The sequence below is a fragment of the Babylonia areolata genome, chromosome 25 (assembly GCF_041734735.1).
Source record: "Babylonia areolata isolate BAREFJ2019XMU chromosome 25, ASM4173473v1, whole genome shotgun sequence".
In the NCBI taxonomy this organism is placed as follows: domain Eukaryota; kingdom Metazoa; phylum Mollusca; class Gastropoda; order Neogastropoda; family Buccinidae; genus Babylonia; species Babylonia areolata.
In genome coordinates this window covers 17135939-17153438 of record NC_134900.1, presented here as the reverse complement: position 1 = coordinate 17153438, position 17500 = coordinate 17135939, and the positions used below count along the sequence as shown (strand labels likewise).

At 46.1% G+C, this 17500-nt stretch overlaps 2 protein-coding genes across 4 annotated transcripts in view; one reads left to right on the top strand and one right to left on the bottom strand.

Annotated features, from left to right (window-relative positions):
• Positions 1–11060, bottom strand: part of LOC143299508 (carbohydrate sulfotransferase 15-like) — an 18406-nt gene extending 7346 nt beyond the window's left edge. The window contains exons 1-8 of the mRNA XM_076612767.1: positions 10945–11060; positions 8934–9088; positions 7102–7211; positions 6246–6307; positions 4862–4947; positions 3361–3523; positions 1857–2106; positions 404–505 (exon numbers count right to left, since the gene is read on the bottom strand). Coding sequence (XP_076468882.1) covers positions 404–505; positions 1857–2106; positions 3361–3523; positions 4862–4947; positions 6246–6307; positions 7102–7211; positions 8934–9070 — 910 coding nt within the window. The 5' untranslated portion in view covers positions 9071–9088; positions 10945–11060. The remainder of the gene's footprint in view (positions 1–403; positions 506–1856; positions 2107–3360; positions 3524–4861; positions 4948–6245; positions 6308–7101; positions 7212–8933; positions 9089–10944) is intronic.
• A 6287-nt stretch (positions 11061–17347) lies between these two features.
• The window catches only part of LOC143299779 (uncharacterized), a 36386-nt gene continuing 36233 nt past the window's right edge, over positions 17348–17500 (top strand). For all 3 annotated transcript variants that reach the window (XM_076613188.1, XM_076613189.1, XM_076613187.1), the window contains exon 1: positions 17348–17500. This exon is cut by the window's right edge and continues 141 nt beyond it. The gene's annotated coding sequence lies outside the window, so the exon portion shown is untranslated.

Here is a 17500-nt window from a genome sequence, read left to right as displayed (position 1 = left end):
CTGAACATAGTGGGTGATACATGGGCGACAAATCCCCTGAACACAGTGAAAGAAATGAAACGAAATGTTGTAATACTCCAATGAGATCAAGGGCGACCCATACCCTGAACACCGTGAAGGAAACACACACACACACACACACACACACACACACACACACACACACACACACACAGAGAGAGAGAGAGAGAGAGAGAGAGAGAGAGAGGGAGGGGTAGAGCTGGGGAAGCAAACAGACAGACAGAAAAAGAGTGTGAGAGACAAAGACACAGGCAGACTGAAGGAAAGAGAGACTGAGTCAAGGGGAGAGAGAGACAGACACAGAGACAGACACAGAGACACACTGACAGATGACAGACAGACAAACAGACAGACAGAGAGACAGATGGCGAGAGAGAAGTACCGCAAATCCTGTCCGAATATCCCTTGTCTTGAAGATCGTTTTGCAGATCAACGATTTCTTTGCCGGTGATGATCCGACTGTATTCCTCCAGAGGAAGTGGACCTGGTCAATTTTAACGTATCGGAGAGAAATCATTTACATGGAAGCGCCTGGGAAAATTGTAATGGACAGAAACGTTTTGTAAATGAGCTGTACATTTTTTTTTAGATTGAAGAATAGGCTACATGCTTACTTTTTCTGTTACATGAAAACTTTTTTTTTTCAAAGAATAAGGAGCTATTTGTGGTACAAAAGCATCGCAATGAATAAATATTCCGACTGTTTTCAGCTGATGAAAAGCACACTCTTAATTCAGAAAGCATACAACTCAGTTCCATCCATTAATTAAAAGCGTAGCATGTCAGACAGACTGACAAGGCTCACTCTCGTTCTTCTCCAAGTCGTTGATGAAAAGCATACTTTTAATTCAGAAAGCATACAATTCAATCCCATTCATTAACTAGCACGAACTTTGTACCTATGCATTTCATGTTCCTTTTGTATTCATGATGAATGACTGTGAAAGTATGTACTCATTACATGTGTTTGATTGTAAATCATTGTACAAAAGGTCCTCATCGACGGGCGCAACAGCCGAGTGGTTAAACCGTTGGACTGTCAATCCGAGGGTCCCGGGTTCGAATCACGGTGACGGCGCCTGGTGGGTAAAAGGTGGAGATTTTTACGATCTCCCAGGTCAACATATGTGCAGACCTGCTAGTGCCTGAACCCCCTTCGTGTGTATATGCAAGCAGAAGATCAAATACGCACGTTAAAGATCCTGTAATCCATGTCAGCGTTCGGTGGGTTATGGAAACAAGAACATACCCAGCATACACCCCCCCGAAAACGGAGTATGGCTGCCTACATGGCGGGGTAAAAACGGTCATACACGTAAAAGCCCACTCGTGTGCATACGAGTGAATGAAGAAGAAGAAGAAGGTCCTCATCAACTTAGCATTTCAGTATTTTATGTCTTTTATGTGTTTACATTGAGTGACGGCGATTTTCGTGTATTGATAGCGTAACATACACCACACGTTTATTTCTCTTCTTGAGATATTAAAAGTATTCTGTACTGTACTGTATTGTATTGTATCCATCCATTAAAAGGCAATGCACGTCAGACAGACAAGACAAGACTCACTCTCCTTCTTCTCCGAGTCGTTGATGAAAAGCACACTCTCAATACAGAAAGCATACAACTCAATTCCATCCATTAATTCAAGCAATGCACGTCGACAAGACGGACTCACTCTCATTTTTCTCTGATCTTTCTTTTTTGAATTCAACGTCTTTTCACTTTGAGTGATATTAGACGTGTCGTTGGTGAAAAAGCCGGCATACTTTTAATTCAGAAAGCATACAACTCAATACCCATCCATCAACGCACGTCAGACAGACAAGGACTCACTCTCGTTCTTCTCCGAGTCGTTGGTGAACTTGAGCTCCATGGGCGCCCCGTAGCGAAGGCGGTCCCACCAGTGGTACTCCTTCAGCTCGCCCTCCATGATGTCCGGGTGGAAGCGCACCCGCTTGAAGAGGTCGGTGGTGCCGCATTTGGCCACCCCGGCCACGTAGAAGTACGGAACGCACAGCATCTGGCTCCCGTCCTCCGGGTACCAGCAGGGGTTCTTGCTCTCCGGGATGAAGTCGCCAGGTATCTGAGGATGATGACAAAAAGTTTAAAAAAAAAAATATATATATATATGCAATAAAAGTGGTTTTTTGAACAGATTTTTTTTTGCCACACAGGACAAACCTTTTGCTGCAATGGGTTCTTTTACGCACGCTAATTGCATGCTTACACACGGGACCCTAATCGTCTCATCGGAATGATTAGTACGCAGATCACCACTCAAGGTCTTGTGGTGGGTAGGTAGATGGGAGGTGGGGTGCAGAAAAGGGGAGGGGGGAGGGAGGAGGGGGAAGCGGGGGGGGGGGGGGGGAGGGGGAGAGGGGGGGGGAGAATAAAAATCCAGGTCCGTATATGAGGCTCGAACCCGTGGACAGTGGCTTCCTCGTCGGGTCGCGTTACCCCTTGGCCAACGCTAAACGTCTTCCAAGTGTGGATGCATACCAGCATACCAGAGGTTATCATAGTTAAGCACATGGTTACAACTGAAGAGTACAATGCAAGGATCAATTGTGATAATGAGAAAAAAAAGAATAAAAAAAAAAGATGGGTATATCACAGTATTTTTTTCGGAAAAGGAACAACATGCTGTCTTGCTAATTACTCAATGCAAGCTCAGAGGTACTTTCCAAAGTTAACCCGATGTGTGTGTGTGTGTGTGTGTGTGTGTGTGTGTGTGTGTGTGTGTGTGTTGTGTGGTGTGGTGTGGTGTGGTGTGGTGTGGTGTGGTGTGGTGTGTGTATTAAGATTTAAAAAATCTTCTTCTTTCTTCTTTTTTGTTCGCCTTTTCACAGTGTCTGTCCTGCCCGTGTGATGAATTATAATCACGTCGTCCTCTCCAAGCCCTGTCTGCAGCCACGGAGCTTGGTGTGCTGTTGGGTTGGTGTCGTCCTCTCCAAGCCCTGTCTGCAGCCACGGAGCTTGGTGTCCTGTTGGGTTGGTGTCGTCCTCTCCAAGCCCTGTCTGCAGCCACGGAGCTTGGTGTGCTGTTGGGTTGGTGTCGTCCTCTCCAAGCCCTGTCTGCAGCCACGGAGCTTGGTGTGCTGTTGGGTTGGTGTCGTCCTCTCCAAGCCCTGTCTGCAGCCACGGAGCTTGGTGTGCTGTTGGGTTGGTGTCGTCCTTCTTTATGATATCTTTGGAAATGTTTACCTGAATACTGTTTACAACCTCGTAATTCTGACTTTTGGTTTTCTACAACAGACTTCAAACAATTACAAAATACTTCAAACAAACAAAGAAACCAACTGAACACAGGGACGAAACAAAGCAGACCAAAACTCACAATGTAGGAGAAGGTTTCTGTGCCCTCCTTCTTGTACTTGGCCTTGACCTCGGCGGCATTGGGGCAGGGGTCATCGTAGAGGTGACCGCTGCCAGCCATGTTGTCCAGCCGGTACACTTTGCTTCGCTTGACCGCGTCCGTGTACCACTTGGGGTACCTCATGCTGCCAGCCACACAGACAACACCCTTCTATGGAGACCACTGATTCTAAAATTTGGTGGATAGCGCATGCCTTCTTTGATCCCCTTTGCTAACTGTAGCCAGTTACTGGCTACGATGACTGCTTCACGGCAAGCTTTCACTTGCTTGCGACGTCAGTTAAGGTGACATTTCTGTGTGTGCCTCCACAGTAAGTTTGCGCTGCGTGTCAATGCACTGTTTTCCTGTAATAACTTTGGTAAACAAACAATTGGCAGATATCAATCAAGACACAACATTTGGCATGTCGTGGGGGCAAGCATAACATGATTTCATGGAAGATACACTGTTACGGTTCAGAAACTACCACCAGTTAGCAGACGACTTTTCAACGGACTGACAGCCGGATACGAGTGTCAGTATGGCGTCCAGTTGGCTTCAGCTTTCCTGGCAAATGAGCTATCCATCTATTTTTAGACAAGTGTTGGAGACACACAGGAGAAGTCAGTATGGTCGTTGTGTCCGACTGTGGCCATCAGAACAGCAGAGGAGGCAGCTGCTTTCTCGTCTATCTGGGTTAGGATTTTGATTATGGTGAAGAGTGTCTTGCCCGAGTTACATCTCCACTCGCTCCAGGACGATCAGAACAGCAGGGGAGGCAACTGTTGTCCCGACTGTCTGTGTTAGGATTTTTTTTTTATGGTGGAGAGTGTCTTGCCCGAGTTACATTCCTACTCACTCGGAGAAGATTAGGCTTCAGGACAGTCGGTGTTGGGATTGTCCCCGAAGGCCAGCTAACCCCAAGGCTGAAGCTGCATTTTATCTACCTATCTATATCTGTATTTTTTTTTTCAGCAGCCTCACCAGTGCTGTCATAGCCACCTGTGTTACCGCCATCGCTTTCTGTTCCTAACGGAGACCTATGCAATCCCCAAACATAGGTAACTTTGCTACTGCCAGATACGACTGCTACAGCTGTTATGCTGCCAACACTGGTTTGTCTTACGATGGCTACTGCGCGAACATTATTAATCGTCAAATCAAAATCTGCCCGTGTGTTGGTGAAGGGGGAAAGAGAGGAGGGCGGGGAAGAGGAGAGAGGAAGAAGGAGGGCGAGGAGGATGGAAGAGGGAGGGAGGAGAGGGCCAGGGTCGTAGCGAAAATGTAACTAGAAGGGTCGGTTTAGATGTGAGAAGAAAGAAAGAAACAAAAGAAGAAGGAAAGGAAGGAAGGAAGGAAGAAAGAAAGGTACAAATTGACAGACAGACAAATGGAGAGACAGGGAGAAAGATATGTGGAGAGGGAAACAGCATCAAAACAGACAGACAGACAGACACACAGACAGACAGCACAAACATCTTACTCTTTCAGCCACGTCTCAGACTCGTTCGTGATTTTTACCGGAGGTCTGGGTCGCCCTCGCCAAGGCTGGAACCCGAACCTTTGCTCCTTTGACAGACAAAAACACACAGGAGGTTACAGAAGCCCACATCAGTGTGTGTCCACCACCACTGTTTCACTGTCGCTACAATTACTGCCGCTACTTCCTGTTTCCAATGGATAAATCAAATCGTGTTTCTTATTACCCAGCCAACCGCAATGGGGCCATTTCAGGGCTGAATACCCGGTCAGTTCTCAATTTAAAAAACAAACAATCAGAGACAAACCAAACTGGTCAATGTTAAAATGGTCAATAAAAGTTATGTTTAAAAATCCCAATACATTAAAGTCTCTTTCAGTCAACGTAGAACTTGGATAAAGTCTTAAAATATTAGCTAAAAAGTCCAGAGGTCTTCTTGGAGCAAAATGTATAGCACTTTGTGTCTGATATCATGCAGATTCCTATGTCTGATGTCATGCAGATTCCTAACAGTTGATCAGCAGATGTTTGACACTGAGAGGCTGGTTGCCTAGCACACAGCATGAAGCTTCTTCGCTCTTTCAACAGGTAAGAACGACCTGTATGCAGCCTTCAGAGGACTGTTTCCCCCTTTCCTGGATTATACAATCACAAACAACAGGAGTAACTCTGCTGCTGTTATTACTACGATTGCTCACAATGCTCATATGACTACAATTGGCACACTACCACTCTCCACCTCTCCAGCGACACACCCCACCACTTCCCCCGCCACCACCCACCGGTATTTCCACCGCCGCCACCACCACTATTACTGCTGCGGCTGCTACAACTACAACTACTGCTGCTGCTGCTACTACTACTGCTGCTACAACAACAATTACTACTACTACTGCTGCTGCTGCTATTACTACTACTGCTGCTGCTACTACTACTACTCACTCATCTTACTACTGATACTACTACCCTTCACTGATCGTACTACTACTAACTGATCATACTACTACTACTGACTGATTGTACTACAACTACTTCTACTAATACTAATAACTGATGGTACTACTACTACTACTACTACTACTAACTGATTGTACTACTACTACGACTCACTGACTGATTGTACTACTGCTACTATTAACTGATTGTACTACTACTACTACTGCTACTACTCACTGATCGTACTACTACTACTACTACTACTCAGTTATCGCACTACTACTACTACTACTTCTCACTGATCGTACTACCATTCCCTCTACTCCTCACTGATCGCACTACCACTCCTACTACTACTCAATGATCGTACTCCTACTACTTCTACTAACTGATTGTTCAGTACTACTACTACTACCACTATTACTACTACTACTACTACTACCACTCTCACTGATCGTTCGGGCGGTGCGCTGCCCCCTTCAGCAGGTCTGCCTTTGGGCTTTTTCCCGGATCCTGGTACAGGGAACAGACATACAGTCACATTGCTGTGTTGTCACTGGGTGTGTGAGTGTGTGTGTGTGTGTGTGTGTGTGTGTGTGTGTGTGTATGTGTGTTCATGCGTTCATGTATGTGCGTGCGCGAGTGTGTGTGTCTGGCTCTCTCCAGACCCCTGTCTCTTTCTGACCGCATCCTATACTAAAGTCAGTGTACTGAACTGTCGCATCTACATGTATAACGAAGACAGGACCAGTAAAACAGCAATGCCCATCCTTTAAGCATTAACGATCAATCGATCATTCCATCCATCCGCCAATCGATCAATCAATCAATCAATCAACCGATCAATCAATTAATCAACCGATCAATCAATCAACCGATAAGTCAGTCAGTCAATCAATCAATCAATCGATCAATCAGTCAATCAACCGATCAATCAATCAACCTATCAATCAGTCAATCAATCAACCAAATGATCAATCAATCAGTCAGGCAATAAATCGATCGATCAATCAATCAGTCAGTCAATCGATCGATCGATCGATCGATCAATCAATCAATCAGTCAATCAATCTCTGCCATCTGTACCCGTCCCCCCACCCCTCCTTTTCCTGTTCCTTCACGTTCCATCCATCCCTCCATTTCTGCTCTGACTGTCTGTGTAAGAAACCCCCCACCCCCACCCCCCCCACCCCGGTCCGTAATATATCATATCAAAGGACTGGATGAACTCCGGGCGAGGATTCGAACTCGAGGACACACAGTGTTCTATCTATCTATCTATCTCCCTGGTGCGCTTGTCCGCTGACCTGGGGTCTGTGCTCTGGAGGCGTGGGCCCCTCCTCCGGCCCCCTGTCTGCCGCCTCGTGCCCCTCCCGCTCCTCCCGCTCCTCTCGCTCCTCCTCCTGCTCCTGCCGCGCTGTCGTTGGATGGACAGACAGGCCAGTTTGTTGTCAGGTGGTGTTGGTTTGGTTGACTGGTTGACTGACTCTCTCGTCTGTGTTTGTCTGTCTTGTTTGTTTGTTGCTCTGTCTCTGTCTCGTCTATGTGTTTGTTACTTTTTAAAAAAAATTCAAATTTAACATTGTGGTAGACATGCAAACACACAGTAACAGTTATATCAATTGTAATTGTGTACTGTTAAAACTATAAGTTACACACACACACACACACACACACACACACACACACACACACACACACGTTATGTTGTATTGAGTTGTGTTGTGTTCATATGAAACCATTCACTTGGGGCTGAGGTCTAAATGTGAATAAACAATTCCGATTCTCTCTCTCCCTCTATCTTCTTCTGCTTCTGCTTCTCTCTCCCTCTTTCTTTTTCTTCTTCTTCTTCTTCTCCTCCTCTATCTCTCCTGCTCTATCTTTCTCTCCCACACCCACATGTCCTCCTCCCTCTCTCTGTCTCTTAACTTCCTTCCGCTTTCTTTTCTCCCTCTCTAACCAACCTTCCCCCTCTCACTCCCCTCCCTCCCTCCCTCTTCCTTCCTGCCCTCCGTCACCCCTCTTATGTTCCCCCGTCCCTTCCATTCACAAGTGAACCCTCCTTACCGCCCCTTCCTTTCACAAGTGACCCTTCCTTACCGCCCCTTCCATTCACAAGTGAACCCTCCTTACCGCCCCTTCCATTCACAAGTGAACCCTCCTTACCGCCCCTTCCATTCACAAGTGAACCCTCCTTACCGCCCCTTCCTTTCACAAGTGACCCTTCCTTACCGCCCCTTCCATTCACAAGTGAACCCTCCTTACCGCCCCTTCCATTCACAAGTGAACCCTCCTTACCGCCCCTTCCTTTCACAAGTGAACCCTCCTTACCGCCCCTTCCATTCACAAGTGAACCCTCCTTACCGCCCCTTCCATTCACAAGTGAACCCTCCTTACCGCCCCTTCCTTTCACAAGTGAACCCTGCTTAACGCCCCTTCCTCTACAAGTGAACCCTCCTTACCGCCCCTTCCTCTACAAGTGAACCCTCCTTACCGCCCCTTCCATTCACAAGTGAACCCTCCTTACCGCCCCTTCCATTCACAGGTGAACCCTGCTTAACGCCCCTCCCTCTCCTCCCTCTCTTCATCTCACCTTCATTAAACAACAATGACAGCTACAAGGTACACATGTTCAAGTCAATGCTGCTTATGCTACCGACTTGAACACGTGCACACCGTAAATAGAGAAGAGCTGCTTCTTTGTAGTGCTGTTTAATCCTTTTACTCTCTCCCTGCCCCTGGCCTCATTGTTCTTTCATCTGACTTTCCTTCTACACACTCTTCAACCCTTCACATACCCCACTGTCCTCCCCGACCCCCCACACCCCCAATACCGACCCCCACCCCCGGTTTCTCTTATCCTCCCAACCCCCCATCTATTCTACCACCACTGCCCCAGCCCCCCACTACTCCTCCTCAAGACCTGATCAGCGGCGTTGGCTCTATGCGAACGTCAGTAATCAAATGCTTGTTCTTTTTGTTTTGTGTGTGTGTGTGTGTGTGTGTGTGTGTGTGTGTGTGTGTGTGTGTGTGTTAAACAACAGCGGTAGGTGTTGTGGTGTAGCGTACAGGGATCTTTCCGCACGCTCTGACACATCAGTGAAAGTGAAAGCGAAAGCGAAAGTGAAAGTGGACTGACCCTCCTCTGCCGGGCCGGGCCCGCCCTTTCCTGGGACCCGCAAGGGTGCCATGCCTGGAGTGCAGGTGCGTGTGCACCAGCAGCAGCACCAACAGCACGGCCACGCCCACCGCGACGCCCTTCAGGTACACGCGCATGCCTGCCCTCTCGTCTTCCTGTCATCGTCGGCATCATTATCGTCATCATCATTATCAGCAGAAGCAGCAGCTTTATCGTGGTCATCATCATCATCATCATCAGCAGCAGCAAAAGCAGCATTAGCATTATTAAAGTGGTCATCGCCATAATCAAACAGTTGCAGTATTATCGTCGTCATCATCATCAGCAGCAGCAGCCGCAGCAGCAGCAGCAGCAGCAACAACAATATTATCGTCGTCGTCATCATCATCATCATCAGTAGCAGCATTACTGTGATCATAACCATAATCATCATCATCATCATCATCAGCAGCAGCAGCAGCAGTAGCATTATTGTGGTCATCATCGGTAGTCCTCCCTCCTCACTACTCATCCTCCTCCTCCTTCCTCACCCCGTCATCATCATCCTCATCGCATACCGATCACCGTGCTGTGTCTTCCGTGGTCATCACCATCGTCGTCGTCAGCGTCATCACCAATATCAACAGCAGAATATGTTGTTGTTTTGTTTTTTTTTTGTTTTTTTTTTTTTCCAGTGATGCGAAATCTGAGCAGCAGTAGCAGCATCATTATCATCGTCGTCGTCATCATCATCATCATATTATCGTCATCATCATCATCGTCATTATCAACAGACAGAATGCGACTTAAAAAAAAAGGTTATTCAGTGATGCGAGATTTGTCGAAAATCTAACAATTCTACGTATAACGATGGTTCTCTCTCTCTCTCTCTCTCTCTCTCTCTCTCTCTCTCTCTCTCTCTCTCTCTCTCTCTCTCTCTCTCGATATCTATTACAGATAAACAAACAGGCAGATAGGTACACATATATGGATATATAGAAATAGATAAAAAGATACAGAGATATGAATAGATGAATAGATGGGTGGATGGATGGATGGATGGATGGTTGGATAGATAGATAGGTAGGTAGGTAGACAGGTAGACAGTTAGGTAGGTACATACACATACGTGTAGCCTATACAAATACGAGTAAGCCTTACAGCCTGCTATTGATCTGACTAAATCCCTACCGAATATTCACACAGCCGGTTGACGCTGATGCCAATAAACATAATCAATATTTGACGGGCCAAATAACTAGAAAGACAGAGTCTGCCTTCACAGAGTTAATTGTACACGCCACCATTCTGCACTGCACGCACTGTCCTAAATAATCCAGGATATCTGTTCTAATACTGTATTTCTGAATTTAATGATAATGGTAATAATAGACCCTAAGAACAAAGACAACAAGAACAATAATAACGATGATGATGATGGTGATTATGAAGAAGAAGAAGAAGACGAAGAAGAACTGAGGTGATGATGATGATGATGATGATGGTGATGATAGTGATGGTGATGACAGTCATAATCATAATGATTAATGACGATGATGGTGATAATAATAATAGTCACAATCATAATAATTTAACATTCCCACAGCGGACTCTTCCACTAACCTTATAGTTTTAGAGCTTTTCGCGCTTCACAAGGAGAACTTAAATAATGGAAAGGTACTAGTAAGAACACACACACACACACACACACACACACACACACACACACACACACACACACACACACACACACACACACAAACTGAGGCGGCGAAACATGTAAATGCTCCGTTGTTCGAATCAAAACAAACCAACTGCAAACCACTGACAATCACCATTGACCTTCTTTGTGTGTCTTCAAAGATGTATGACCTTGTGACACTTAGCTGTGTTTTCAAAGATACAATCCTATAACTAGCATAAACCATCATGATAATCAAAGTACTATACATTTGATTTCGATAAGTCTTGAAGCTACAAGAACGCTTGAATAAAATAAGAAGGTATTGAAAGAAACGAAGATACTGCTTACCTGGCCTGGTACCACGACAAAAAAGAAAAGAGGGAGGAAAAAGAGGGGGGGAGACGGAAGTACGTCACTGTAATCACGTCCACGCAAGCACAGCTCACGAGATTTTGGAGCTGTCCTTTTTGCCACCGTTTAACCCGACCCTCTCTCTCCCCCTTCTGTCTACTCCCCCCCTCCCCACCCCACCTTCCTTCCTTCCCTCCAAACCACACTCGATCGCCATCATCACCACCCTGCCTCCTCTCTCCTCCATCCTCCAATTGAAACACAGCCAGATGATGCACAAGTCCTCCACTGGAGTCTCGTGTTGCTCCTAATGAAGGCATGGCTACAACCCTCCTTCACCCACCCACCCACCTCTTTGTCTTCCACCCCCTTTTAATTAATTAACAGGATCACCAATCGCTCCCACGCCCATCTCCCCTCTTCCCCTACAGCCCTGCGTTCCCATCCCTTTACTTCAGCGATCGAATTGTTCAATACTTTAGACTGTGTCGAGAGCATGTATATGTATTCTGTTCTATATTGCGTACACATATGCCATGGATTTATCTATCGTGTGGTTTGTGGTTGAAGACAATGTGTACTTTTGCATCGTTCACGTTACCGCGTGTAATCTAATCATCTGTGTGATGATGAGGATGGTGATGACGACGTCAGCTGCAGTTGTGTGGTTCAAGGCACTGTTTTGAACTGACTGGGTGGGAGGGTGGGAGGGAGGGAGGGAGGGAGAGAGAGAGAGAGAGAGAGAGAGAGAGAGAGAGAGAGAGAGATTAATATAATTTTAGAATTTCATTTCCCCACCAATTCTGAACACCAGACGTGACTGGGATGGGAAAGAAAAGAAAAGAGAGAGATTTAGGGGGGCTGGGGCTAGCGAGGGGGATAAGACAGATAAATCTTTAGAATTCCATTTTTTTCTACATCAGTTATGAATGTTTGTCCTGATCACACAACAAAGAACTGCAGGCGAGAAAACGGTGTTCACTTAAAAACAAACAACACAACCTAAACATCAGTCCACACACCGATTTTTAATTTACAACGTGCCAGTGAAAAGACGTTAAACAAAAGAAAGAAAAGAAAGACAATAAACACACACACACACACACACACACACACACACACACACACACATACACACACACACACACACACACACAAGCGCGCGCGCGCGCGTACAGGGTCGGATTCCTACAGCCATGGACCCAAAGGGACTTCACTGATACGTTGTAGCTATGGCTAGCCCTCACTTGTTGCCAAGCCCGCCACGGCGTAACAATCCACTGCTGCCTATTTGTAGCTGTTGTCGCAACAGATTTCTATACAAAATGTGTGAAATTCGGACTGCTCTACCCCGGCAAAGCTCGTCAGTCGCCACACTGCAGTGCAAAATTTCGTTGTTTTTTTTTTGTTTTTGTTTTTTGTCTGAACGTGTATTTGTTCTCCTTCCAAAAAGGATTTTTCTACAACATTTTGCTGCCCTGAGTTCTTTTATGTGCAGTGACTACACATAGGACCTCGGTTTGTAATCCCACCCGAATGACTAGCGTCCACACCACCACTGGTGGAGGGAGAGGGGGGGGATTCTGGCAAGTGCGAGATTCGATCCCGCAAGCTCAGATTCTCCGACTTCCAATACCGAGTCCTATACAGAGAGGATATGAATTAATTTCCACGGTGACCGAAACCTGAAAGACTTTGGGACACTTGACCCTTTAAACCCCTTCCTTACACACTTAACTTAGGGTGGTGGTCAGTGTGCTAGTTTTTTTGGGGGGATGGTGGCTTGATTTGCTGTCACTCTGGATTCAGTTAATCCAAGCATTTTGCAGGGGTGCACACACACACACACACACACACAGAGGTCCCCTCCCCCCCACTCCTTCCCCCCCTACACACATACACAAAACGAATACCGACAGAACTGAATGATTTAACCGTGATAGGCGTGTGTGCATGTGCAACGTGTTCTTTAAACACTACATGCCTACATCTGACATGCCCCCCCTCCCCCCTCACCCCATCATCCCCACGTTCCCCAGCCCCACCCGATCCATAGATAAAACGTCTTCTTGAACCCAGATGGCTCAGCCCGGCAGAAATGCACGTGACCAGCACGTGTGCGTCTTCTTCTTACTGGCCGGCTGCAGCCGACAGTACACATACAAAAACTGCAATGTGGCCGATGATCTGATGGTAACTATCATCGGGAGTGAATGATCCGTCATCCCGGCAGAATAGGCACAATATGTATATATATATATATATACCTTTTTGTGGGGGGGGGGGGGGAGTGGGGGGGAGAGAAAGGGTGAAGGTGTGGAACAAAAAAAAAGAGACACCTCCTCCCCTTACCGAAAACGACAACACAAAGATAATCCCCCCCGAATCCCCCACACACATGATCTGACCGAGTAGCCTAACCAATATGTATGTACTGGAAAGGGAAAAAAACACACGATCTGACCGAGCAGCCTAACCAATATGTATGTACTGGAAAGGGAAAAAAACACACGATCTGACCGAGCAGCCTAACCAATATGTATGTACTGGAAAGGGAAAAAAACACACGATCTGACCGAGCAGCCTAACCAATATGTTGTATGTACTGGAAAGGGAAAAAAACACACGATATGACCGAGCAGCCTAACCAATATGTATGTACTGGAAAGGGAAAAAAACACACGATCTGACCGAGCAGCCTAACCAATATGTATGTACTGGAAAGGGAAAAAAACACACGATCTGACCGAGCAGCCTAACCAATATGTATGTACTGGAAAGGGGAAACAAAGACACCACCATGAAACACTTTGTTGATAATCCCCACTACACACTCTCTCCTTCTTTACCTTCATTGTTCATCGTCGTTTACTCCTCCTCCTTCCCCACTCCCAAGGTTGATATTGTTCTTGTTTTCGTCGTTATGGTAAGTCTTTTCTAACTCCCAACCACCTAAAAAAAAAAATCTTATTGTAACAGAGTGTGATGTCTCTGTGCGAATGTGCACGTGTGTGTCAGTGTGTGTGTGTGTGTGTGTGTGTGTGTGTGAGTGCCCACTTGTGCTGGATTGTGAGTGTGTTGGGAGGGGGATGGGTGTGTGGGTGGGGATAGGGGGGGGGGGGGGGGGTGTAAGCAGAAAGACACATACTGGCTGGCTGCTGTGTCTTGTCAGATGATGGCCTGGACCTGCCGATGTTCATGAATTATGCAACACCCCACTCCCCCCACTCCCCACCCCCCTCACAGCAGCCAATGTGTGTCTTTCTGTTTACCCCCTACCCAACACACACACACACACACGCGCGCATGTACGCACACACACACACACTGGCACACAGACAGACAGAGACACACACGCACTCCCCCCCACCCCGCCCCCTACAGAGAGAGAGAGAGTCCACAAGAAAATAATGGACATTTACGAAGCAGACGATTTACGGGAGATAACTTCTACTCAAAAGTTTCTCATCCAGTAATACGGCATTACTCCCCTCTGGTTTAATGGGGGGAGGGGAGGGGGGAATGTTCAAGCCACTTACAAAGACTATCTAAAGGCTTCAAGAAGAAAAGTGAAAATCAGATAATTTAAAAACAGCAGATCAATGACACAAGCACGTCAAGTGATGTGTAGTTATGAGGAAGGCTACAATCTTTTCGTGCAATTTGTTGTACCTTCTGAAATTGCGATTCTCCCGGCGCTGTTTGGAGTCTGAATACTAATGTTAGCACTTGTTTTGTTTTTATGTAAAAAATCTAAACCACATGAACCAAACCTCAAGGCGATCGGTATAAGCAAGCACTTTTGTCTTATAACTTAAACACGCGCCTACACTTACGTGTTTCAATTTAAATGGCAAATTTCACCCAAACAAACACGAATGTGAAGCAACGCTTTAAGTGGACATCATATTACAGAAAAGAAAATAATTCTGTGCAATGAATAATACACTGGAATTGTTCCATTACAAACTTCCCCCCTCCCCCCTCACACACACACACAATAAAAACAGGTAAGTCTACGGTACGCTAAGGCAGAGAACAACAACACGATGTTACACGACACGAAACAACATAAAGCATCGATTGTTACATTTGTGTGTGTGCTGAGCATTCATCATCAAGCATACTTGTTATGCATTGTAGCATTAGGGACGACACTGAGTCAAGACAGACAGATATCATTTATCAAGCAACCACAGCAGCAGCACTAAGCAGCAGCAGTAGTAGTCTGGTAGGTAGTAGTAATAGCATCAGCAAGTAACAGCGGCAAGAGCAACACCAGCGGATGCACGAGCAGTTTACAAAGCAAAGACAGTACAGACAATAACTTCATCAGCGTCAAAATCTGTGTTCATTAAAACAAACTGAAACGTGTGTCTTTTGACGCGACTCGATCGCCATACCTAAAACGGCCCAACGCGTCGTAGAGCTTTATTACAGACAATAAAAGATTAGATTGCTTGAGTAGCGGCTGAATACACGAAATCCACAATACTAACTAAACTCGAGGTCAAACAACCCGTGGTGAGTTGTACAAGCACACACACACATACGCATTACACGCACGCTCGCGCGCTCACCCCCTCTCTCCAATCCCAACAGTCTCTCCCTCCGCCTGCTCCCCAGACCCCCCTCCCCACTCCCTCTCTCTCTGACACCCACAGTCTCTCCTTCCCGCCACTCCCTCCAGCCCCTCTACACACATACGCACGCACACACACACATACGCACGCGCGCACACACACGCACTCGCACACACATACGCACGCGCACATACATACACGTGCGGACACACATACGCGCGCGCGCGCACACACACACACACACGCAAAACTACATTTACCCCTCCCATTTCAACATTTTACATTTTATTTTTATCCCCTTCTTAATTTGCCAATGTAACCCCCGGACCTCCCCCCCCCCCACGCCCCCCTCACCAAAAACAAACATAAATGTAACACAAAGTATGGCATCATTTGGCATCATTGAATATATGCACACAGAGTCTGTGTTTGACATACTCCTTGGCAAAATGTATATTTACAAGTGAAAACTAGAAAAGAGCATACCGATTCTTTTAAAAACCTATCTGTTCTTGTGATATAAAATTGAAGGACATAATGCAAGAAGGACACGGACAATAAATGACTTTAAAACAAAGTGGCTACTCTACAAGACAATAATTCAAGACCATTAATTTTATAGAACTGTCACACACTATTACGGTCAAAAAGTCTTATGAATCTGACCAAAAAATAAGTTTGATATTTTGACGGTTGTACGGGTGAAATAATCACATGTCGTTTGCTAATTTGTTTTGCTGACAAAGCTGGTGTTATAACCTATCGCAGTTGAAGTTGGCAATAACTGTTGATAATAATAACTGTATGTTTCGGGTACAAGCAGTCTGGAAATATTATCTGAATTGGTGGGATATTTGTGGTAATATGGTTTAACTAACCTCTTCACTGCTGAACACAGGTAAAATGAGATGAACGTGGCATGCGTTCTGTGATAATACAGAAGGTAGTAATTTATGACCATAATCCATGATAAAAAAAAAAATTAAAAAAATAAAAAAAGAAAGAAAATAAGAAATAAAAGAAACAACACTATTGTCCAGCTCTGTGATTCTTTAGACGACAACATAATAGGCTTGTAGTTCTGACTTTCATTTGTCTGGTGAATTTTAAAGTTTGGGCTGCACAACACAACACGTTCCTAAGAGCTGAAATTTGCTGACATTGGCCGCTTGGTATTTTCTTTACCAGAACCTCTCTTTTTTGTGTAGGGTCTCAAATACAGTGATCCGTGTTTCGCACAACAAACATCCGAGCGGATTCAACGATTGGTGTGACAAGCTAGCTTCAATATCGATCACACACGTCAACACGCGCACTATTATAATTATTTGTAACTTAACGATCCAGAGGCAAACGATACTACAAACTGCGACGATTGACGGCAAGCCAATACAGGACTTAAAAGAAGAACTGTGTACAGTTTGATTAAACACGGAAAAGATGTGTGTGTGTGTGTGTATGTGTGTGTGTGTGCGTGTGTGCGCGCGCGCGCGTGCGTGCGTACGTGTGTGTGTGTGCGTACGTGCGCGCATGCATGTGCGCGTGCGTGCATGCGTGTGTGTGTGTGTGTGCGCGCGCGCTCGTGCGTGCGTATGTATGTGTGTGTGTGTGCGTGCACGCATGCATGTGCGCGTGCGTGCATGCGTGTGTGTGTATGCGCGTGCGGCGTGCGTCCGTGAGTATGTGATTTACAGACGTGGACCGAGCACCACTAATTACTGGCTAATCAATAACGACATTTTCGGGGAGGGGAAGGAGGAGGAGGAGGGCGGACCGGGATGGATAATTAGATGGGATGCATCCTTCTGGCGGCCCTCTGTTTGTGTGCACGTGTACAGCAGTCCTGCCTTGACGCTCAGCTGGGCTCTGTGGACAGGGGAGGGACACACAGACCCTTGTTGCTGAGTCACTTGGAGAAGGGGGTCGGTCCTTCATGTTTTCTCCGGTTTTCTTGGACCACGGAGATCGGC